At 44.8% G+C, this 9,540-nt stretch overlaps 1 protein-coding gene across 2 annotated transcripts in view; it reads right to left on the reverse strand.

The window, feature by feature from the left end:
* lmbrd2b (LMBR1 domain containing 2b) overlaps nt 1-8,472 on the reverse strand; it is a 57,087-nt gene extending 48,615 nt beyond the window's left edge. Inside the window, exons 1-2 of one of the 2 annotated variants that reach the window (XM_079523724.1) lie at nt 8,355-8,472; nt 1-109 (exon numbers count right to left, since the gene is read on the reverse strand). The exon at nt 1-109 is cut by the window's left edge and continues 73 nt beyond it. In XM_079523724.1, coding sequence (XP_079379850.1) covers nt 1-101 — 101 coding nt within the window. In that variant the 5' untranslated portion in view covers nt 102-109; nt 8,355-8,472. Of the gene's footprint in view, nt 110-5,235; nt 5,358-8,354 lie in introns of those variants that run through there. The other variant, XM_079523723.1, reaches the window with a different exon arrangement.
* Nucleotides 8,473-9,540: the final 1,068 nt, after the last annotated feature.

Consider the following 9,540-nt stretch of genomic DNA (forward strand, 5'->3'; position numbering starts at 1 on the left):
ACCATCCTCTGTTGCTTCTTAAAGTCTCCATATCGATGCAGCAGGAACAACGCCAGGAAGAACACCACCACGATCTCTATGGCTAGAGCCGCCCCGCTCATGTTGATACCTGGAAATATACACAGAAATATATACATGATATGATGTATATGATATAGTACTTTATTGTCAGTTCACACTGAAATGTGTCTTGCGACACAGCAGCCAAGTATGCAGAACACATATACACACATTTGACATAACACAGGAATACAAGACAATTTACATACATAAAGACATGAAGACAAGAGCAATATCCACCGCTTAGATTATCCTGTGGCTACTACGACTCCTGATTAAGCCTCAGGGTCGACTGGTGGACAAAGGACCTCTTTAGTCTGACCTTATTGTATGCTGGTACACCATATCTCCTTCCTGAAGGTAGCAACCTATATTCTCCATACAACACATGCTTAGTATTAGAGGTGATATTCCTTATATTCTCCATACAACACATGCTTAGTATTAGAGGTGATATTCCTTATATTCTCCATACAACACATGCTTAGTATTAGAGGTGATATTCCTTATATTCTCCATACAACACATGCTTAGTATTAGAGGTGATATTCCTTATATTCTCCATACAACACATGCTTAGTATTAGAGGTGATATTCCTTATATTCTCCATACAACACATGCTTAGTATTAGAGGTGATATTCCTTATATTCTCCATACAACACATGCTTAGTATTAGAGGTGATATTCCTTATATTCTCCATACAACACATGCTTAGTATTAGAGGTGATATTCCTTATATTCTCCATACAACACATGCTTAGTATTAGAGGTGATATTCCTTATATTCTCCATACAACACATGCTTAGTATTAGAGGTGATATTCCTTATATTCTCCATACAACACATGCTTAGTATTAGAGGTGATATTCCTTATATTCTCCATACAACACATGCTTAGTATTAGAGGTGATATTCCTTATATTCTCCATACAACACATGCTTAGTATTAGAGGTGATATTCCTTATATTCTCCATACAACACATGCTTAGTATTAGAGGTGATATTCCTTATATTCTCCATACAACACATGCTTAGTATTAGAGGTGATATTCCTTATATTCGCCATACAACACATGCTTAGTATTAGAGGTGATATTCCTTATATTCGCCATACAACACATGCTTAGTATTAGAGGTGATATTCCTTATATTCGCCATACAACACATGCTTAGTATTAGAGGTGATATTCCTTATACTCTCCATACAACACATGCTTAGTATTAGAGGTGATATTCCTTATACTCTCCATACAACACATGCTTAGTATTAGAGGTGATATTCCTTATATTCTCCATACAACACATGCTTAGTATTAGAGGTGATATTCCTTATATTCTCCATACAACACATGCTTAGTATTAGAGGTGATATTCCTTATAATCTCCATACAACACATGCTTAGTATTAGAGGTGATATTCCTTGCTAACCTTAGGATGCTGTTATCATACGTGGATGTATTACAATTTACAATTTAGGTATTTATCAGACGCTCTTAATCCAGAGCAATTTACATTAAGCAATAACAAAAGCATGGCATACATCATATATATATAAAGTAGTTATCATGAATCATGCGTAAGCTAAGAACGTAACAGTGGAGTATCTATGTAAACTATACATACTATACTAGTATATTATATATTATACATGTGTACTATAAAGTGCTATGACTACATAAAATGCAATTCTAGAGCTGTCTACGTAACAAGCTATTAGTCTGTTTAAAATACTATCTAAGTCTACATAATGTGCTATCTAAGGGGCTAGGCTAGGGCAAGTGCTACGGGCCATGGTGGAGTCTGAAGAGGTGGGTTTTCAGACTACGGTGGAAGATTGGGAGTGAGGCTGCAGTTCTGACTGTGATGACTGTTTTTAGTGAGGGTACCTCCAGCTTCCCAGGGTCCCTGCGTTGGCTGATCTGAGTGCACGGGAGGGTTTGTAGGGTTTGGATGTATAAAGTTTCTGAAGTTGAACAATCTTTGAACAAATGTTCAGTTGTTGCAGCATTTGTGACTTTAGGGATGCAGACAAACATCCATACCAGGTGGTACTACAGTACTGATTAATAACAGTAGTATACAGTACATCCATACCAGGTGGTACTACAGTACTGATTAATAACAGTAGTATACAGTACATCCATACCAGGTGGTACTACAGTACTGATTAATAACAGTAGTATACAGTACATCCATACCAGGTGGTACTACAGTACTGAAGAACACTCATAATAACAGAAGTGAAAAACAAAAGAAGAATCCGTCTACTACTCTACTAGCACCGAAGGATCTTAGACGGCGAAGGAAGTAGTAGATTATTTTCTTTGTTTTCTTACACACTGAATCAACCTGATCGTTCCATGACAATAGATGGTCTATTACTACTCCTAGGTATTTGTACGAACATACCTGGTTGATCGGTTCACCAGAGCTTCTATTTTGAAGGAATCCCAGTGTGTTAAGGGGTCCCAATGAAGGAGACCAAAATAATACTATTTTAACTGGGGACGCCTCCAAAATAATACATGTTTTTTTGTCTTAATAATTTTTATCCCACAACCGAGTTTTTTTCACCCAGTGCCAATTATCTAATGTAATCCTGGGCGCTACACTTCCTCTGCCAACCTGGGGGGGCAGCGGACTGACCTCATGCCTCCTTCTATGTCCAAGCTGCTTCTTTTCACCTGACAGGGGGGAGTTTCCCTGGCCGGACGTAGCGCGTGGAAGGAACACGTTATTCTGACCAGTTCCTTTCCCCTCCATCAGGCGCCCCGGCTGGCCAGGGGGAGGCAGTTTAGAGACCAGGATTACTGCATGTTTTTTGTGAGGGTACCTACCCTAGGGGACACGGGGAGAACATGTGAGGGTACCTACCCTAGGGGACACAGGGAGAACATGTGAGGGTACCTACCCTAGGGGACACAGGGAGAACATGTGAGGGTACCTACCCTAGGGGACACAGGGAGAACATGTGAGGGTACCTACTCTAGGGGACACGGGGAGAACATGTGAGGGTACCTACCCTAGGGGACACAGGGAGAACATGTGAGGGTACCTACCCTAGGGGACACAGGGAGAACATGTGAGGGTACCTACCCTAGGGGACACAGGGAGAACATGTGAGGGTACCTACCCTAGGGGACACAGGGAGAACATGTGAGGGTACCTACCCTAGGGGACACAGGGAGAACATGTGAGGGTACCTACCCTAGGGGACACAGGGAGAACATGTGAGAGTACCTACCCTAGGGGACACAGGGAGAACATGTGAGGGTACCTACCCTAGGGGACACAGGGAGAACATGTGAGGGTACCTACCCTAGGGGACACATGGAGAACATGTGAGGGTACCTACCCTAGGGGACACAGGGAGAACATGTGAGGGTACCTACCCTAGGGGACACAGGGAGAACATGTGAGGGTACCTACTCTAGGGGACACGGGGAGAACATGTGAGGGTACCTACCCTAGGGGACACAGGGAGAACATGTGAGGGTACCTACCCTAGGGGACACAGGGAGAACATGTGAGGGTACCTACCCTAGGGGACACAGGGAGAACATGTGAGGGTACCTACCCTAGGGGACACAGGGAGAACATGTGAGGGTACCTACCCTAGGGGACACAGGGAGAACATGTGAGGGTACCTACCCTAGGGGACACAGGGAGAACATGTGAGAGTACCTACCCTAGGGGACACAGGGAGAACATGTGAGGGTACCTACCCTAGGGGACACAGGGAGAACATGTGAGGGTACCTACCCTAGGGGACACATGGAGAACATGTGAGGGTACCTACCCTAGGGGACACAGGGAGAACATGTGAGGGTACCTACCCTAGGGGACACAGGGAGAACATGTGAGGGTACCTACCCTAGGGGACACAGGGAGAACATGCAAACTCCACACAGAAAGGCCCTTTCGCCAAATAATACTATTTTAACAGTGGGTGTGTCGTGTGTGTGTGGTGTGTGTGTGTGTGTGTGTGTGTGTGTGTGTGTGTGTGTGTGTGTGTGTGTGTGTGTGTGTGTGTGTGTGTGTGTGTGTGTGTGTGTGTGTGTGTGTGTGTGTGTGTCCCACCCTGACTTTAGGCATTACATTCAGTTAAATACAATGACTCATCTTTGCTGATTCACATGCTAAATAGGGCGGAGCTTCCAATCTGAACAATAGACTGCACCCAGGGTGGGGGTGGGGGGGGGGGGCATTGACGTGCACCCTTAAGACCTATTGATACTCTGTAAGGTGACCACCGAAAACTACAACATGACATCACCGCTCACCCAAACACATCTCTCTGTTTTTACTAAAACTACAACATGACGTCACTGAGCCGCGGTGGTAAGAGACTCACCGCTCACTCAAACACATCTCTGTTTTTACTAAAACTACAACATGACGTCACTGAGCCGCGGTGGTAAGAGACTCACCGCTCACCCAAACACATCTCTGTTTTTACTAAAACTACAACATGACGTGACGTCACTGAGCCGCGGTGGTAAGAGACTCACCGCTCACCCAAACACATCTCTCTGTTTTTACACATGGAACCAAATGGACCCTTACAGGTCTGTGACTCTGAGAGTGTAATACATGGAACCAAATGGACCCTTACGGGTCTGTGACTCTGAGAGTGTAATACATGGAACCAAAGGGACCCTTACAGGTCTGTGACTCTGAGAGTGTAATACATGGAACCAAATGGACCCTTACAGGTCTGTAACTCTGAGAGTGTAACACCCATAACACCAGAGGGAGTTCAACAAACCATGTGCAACCCAGATAACAAGGGACTAAATTCATTAGACCGTTCCTCACCCAGGAGTCAGCCCAGCTCCTAATCCAGACAACACAACAGTCTTGTCAAAACTTGACTATTGTAACTCCCTCCTTACTGGCCTACCGGCATGTGCACTTAAGCCCCTCCAACTGATCCAAAATGCCGCAGCTCGCTTGGTCTTCACCCAGCCAAAATTCTCACACGTCTCCCCCTTCTCCGCTCCCTCCATTGGCTCCTGGTGGCTGCCCGCACAGAATACAAAACTCTGATGCTGGCATTCAAAGCAACCAAAGGCATGGCTCCCCCATATCTTACAAGTATGATCGTACCCTACAAACCCTCCCGCGCACTCAGATCAGCCAACGCAGGGAAGCTGGAAGTACCCTCACTAAAAACGCCGGGACACCGCTCCACACGTCCCAAACTCTTCTCCCTTCTGGCTCCAAAACTATGGAATGAACTTCCCATTGCAGTCAGAACTGCAGCCTCACTCCCAACCTTCCGCCGTAGTCTGAAAACCCACCTCTTCAGACTCCACCATGGCCTGTAGCACCTGCCCTAGTATAGCCCCTTAGATAGCACTTTATGTAGACTTAGATAGCATTTAAAACAGACTTATAGCATGTTATGTAGACAGCACTAGAATTGCATTGTATGTAGTCATAGCACTTTATAGTACACATGTATAATATATAATATAGTATAGCATGTATAGTTTACATATATATATAGTTCATTATATAGATATTCCACTGTTACGTTCTTAGCTTACGCATGTTTCATGATAACTACTTTTTTGTATATGTGATGTATGCCATACTTTTTGTTATTGCTATTGTTGTTATTGTTGTTAAATCACTCTGGATTAACCCATTTTGGGCGGGAACCCCTTTTGGTGTTAGCATTATGTTATGCTTTAGCTATTGAAAAATAGCAGACCTACAAGCTCATAGCACGCCACCGAGTGGCGCGCTACGAGCTTGTAGGTCTGCTATTTTTGAAAAATCGAAGAACGACTGACATAGAAACATAGCTCTTTCAGAAGACTGTCAGGATTTAGAAGATATTTTTTTAATCTGATCTCAGGTCAAAATGCCTAAATTGTAAATTTCGCTCCTATGCCACCAAAATGTGGAACGCCAGTCATTAAGACATGCGAATCCCTAGACTCCTTCAAAACCGCTCAAAGGGCACCTACGGACTCTCAAAGGGCACCTACGGACTCTCAAAGGGCACCTACGGACGGCTGCTATAAACCGCTCTCACCTACGGGCGGCTGCTATAAACCGCTCTCAAAGGGCACCTACGGACGGCTGCTATAAACCGCTCTCAAAGGGCACCTACGGACGGCTGCTATTCGAAACTGGCCCCCGTAAAATCTGAATCCCCCCCCCACCGCCCCCCTTTCTCCCCTCACTGTATACGTTTCTTTTCCCTTTTTGTCTCCACCAGGCCGAAGGCATGGGGAGAGAGTATGTTTTGCACTCCGTCCGTGTGTGTGTCCGTCCTTCCGTCCGTCTGTGAACAGCTAATCTCCGGCACTGTTAACCCGGTCGATGCCAAACTTTGCACACACACTCCCTGGATGCCAACGATGAACCTCTGCCCCACATTTTCCAGAACGGCCTGTTATAGCGCCACCATGAGGCAGCTTTTCACATTTTTTTTTACCTAAAACTGCACCGATCTGCGTGAAACGTTGCATGCACACTCCCTAGAGGCCAAGGACAAACCTTTTACCTGCATTTTCCGCATCTGCCTTTTATAGCGCCACCAGGAGGCCGACTTTTGTAAAACACATTTTTTGATATTACTCCTCCAGATTCTGTCCAAAAATCTCACAAATAGTTAAACAGTATCTCTATGGTCATGTGCTCAAGTCGGATCTGTCTGATATTTCATATTCCATCCTAATTGCCTATAATTGGCTTTCACAGTTTGCAAGATTGCCCCGTTTTGAACAATAGCCTCAAATCATGAACGCAGCATGCAATTTACGTGAAATCTTTCACACATTTTCTTACTAGGCTGAGGAATATATCGCACCCTTTTCACCTTTTGGCCTGTTATAGCGCCACCAACAGGTTGATTTTTGCAAAACACATTTTTGGAACAAAATGCCTCAAATCGGTACACATGATCTCTGTAGTCATGTGATCAAGACGAGTCTGTTGGATTTCTCAGATTGTACACTGATTGGCTAAGATTGCCTTCCAAAGTTTTCAGGAGTGGCCCGTTTTGTACAAAATGCTGCACATGTCCTGCTCATCCAGAATTCTATCCTCAGAGATGCTATGAGTGATCTGGCTCTGCATTTCCTCAACAAAATGAAGGAAAAAAAATCCTCCTAAACATTTTGCCAAACATCACACACACTCCTATCCTCCTGGTGGAGACCTGTGCCCAGAAGGGCACTTTTTCTAGTTACCTCCTATGATTACTTCCTGTTTTGACTGTCTATATAGTTGTGTATATTCGTACGTCTCTAAATGTTTTGATGAATTGAACAAGGTGGACCCTCTTGTAAACAGTCTTTGTATTGAGTTGTACTTGAAATGTACTGTAATTCTGCAAACTGTTAATAAATACTTCAATCAATCAAACAGAAAAATTGAACCAAATGGACCCTTACGGGTCTGTGACTCTGAGAGTGTAACACATGGAACCAAATGGACCCTTACGGGTCTGTGACTCTGAGAGTGTAACACATGGAACCAAATGGACCCTTACGGGTCTGTGACTCTGAGAGTGTAACACATGGAACCAAATGGACCCTTACAGGTCTGTGACTCTGAGAGTGTAACACATGGAACCAAATGGACCCTTACGGGTCTGTGACTCTGAGAGTGTAACACATGGAACCAAATGGACCCTTACGGGTCTGTGACTCTGAGAGTGTAACACATGGAACCAAATGGACCCTTACGGGTCGTAAAAAGGCAATAATGTCATCAGCTGACATGTATTAGTCAGCTGAGAGAGAGAGACAGAGACATTATGAATGAGAGAGAGAGAGACCTTAATATTATTGAAAACATAAACATGATTTTTATAAACAACATTTAACAGTTTCTACAGTGAAACACGTGATCTTGTAGATCTGCTGATGATTGATCTCACATAATAATAATACAAATAGTAACGATAACAGTTGAGCTAACCTGGAGAGCTAACGGCACTCATTCCATGACGACAGTGTTAATTTAGTTGACTAAAACACTACGGTTGTTTCTGTAGACTAAACGGGACTATATTTAGACGACATGGTGTTTTATTGAAGAGACTAAACTGTAAACATTTAAAACAGTAACACTGATGACGAGACGCCGCAGCTAGCATCAAGCTAACGCTAGCTCCCACTCACTCACTCAGTGAACGAGGATAAAACATGACGTTAATAAACATCGTCATAATATGTTATAATAACAATAAGATCTGGTCTTTAAGATCTGTTGTCTCTAAACACTCGCCGTGTGGTCTTTAAGATCTGTTGTCTTTAAACACTCACCGTGTGGTCTTTAAGATCTGTTGTCTTTAAACACTGAAACTGCACAGAAAACCATCATGACTCCATTGTTGTTGTGATGAGAGAGAGACACTGAGACTGAGAGAGAGAGAGAGAGAGAGAGGGGGGGGGAGAGAGACACTGACTCAGAGAGAGAGAGAGAGAGAGGGGGGGAGAGAGACACTGACTCAGAGAGAGAGAGAGAGAGGGGGGGGGGGAGAGACACTGACTCAGAGAGAGAGAGAGAGAGAGAGAGAGAGAGAGAGAGAGAGAGGGGGGGAGAGAGACACTGACTCAGAGAGAGAGAGAGAGAGGGGGGGGAGAGAGACACTGACACAGAGAGAGAGAGAGAGAGAGAGGGGGAGGGGGGGGGGGAGAGAGACACTGACTCAGAGAGAGAGAGAGAGAGGGGGGGGGGAGAGAGACACTGACACAGAGAGAGAGAGAGAGAGAGAGAGAGGGGGGGGGAGAGAGACACTGACACAGAGAGAGAGAGAGAGAGAGAGAGAGGGGGGGGGAGAGAGACACTGACTCAGAGAGAGAGAGAGGGGGGAGAGAGACACTGACTCAGAGAGAGAGAGAGAGAGAGAGAGGGGGGGGGGGGGGGGGGGGAGAGAGACACTGACTCAGAGAGAGAGAGAGAGAGAGAGGGGGGGAGAGAGACACTGACTCAGAGAGAGAGAGATGAGAGAGAGGGGGGGGAGGTGGGGGAGAGAGACACTGACTCAGAGAGAGAGAGAGAGAGAGAGAGGGAGGGGAGGGGGGATGGGGGAGAGAGACACTGACTCAGAGAGAGAGAGAGAGAGAGAGGGGGGGGGGGACACTGACTCAGAGAGAGAGAGCGAGAGAGAGAGAGAGAGAGAGAGGGCTGAGAGAGACCAGTGTCCAGTCAGCTAGGATAAGACTTCCGGTGGCCGAACTCTTCAGAATAAAACTACCCGCTAAAGTAAACAAAACGATTGATTTGCACATTAAAACAATAAATTAAGTATTTCAACGAAAATATACAACACAAAATTCAGATTTTTACGGGGGCCAGTTTCGATGAATTGAACATGGTGGGACCCTCTTGTAAACAAGTGTAATGCTTAATTGGGTCGTCCACTCACAGTCAACAGTCTTTGTTTGATTGATTGATTGATTGAAGAATTTATTAACAGTTTGCAGAATTACAGTACATTTCAAGCAC

This window comes from Electrona antarctica, assembly GCF_951216825.1.
Source record: "Electrona antarctica genome assembly, chromosome: 16".
Classification (NCBI taxonomy): Eukaryota; Metazoa; Chordata; class Actinopteri; order Myctophiformes; family Myctophidae; genus Electrona; species Electrona antarctica.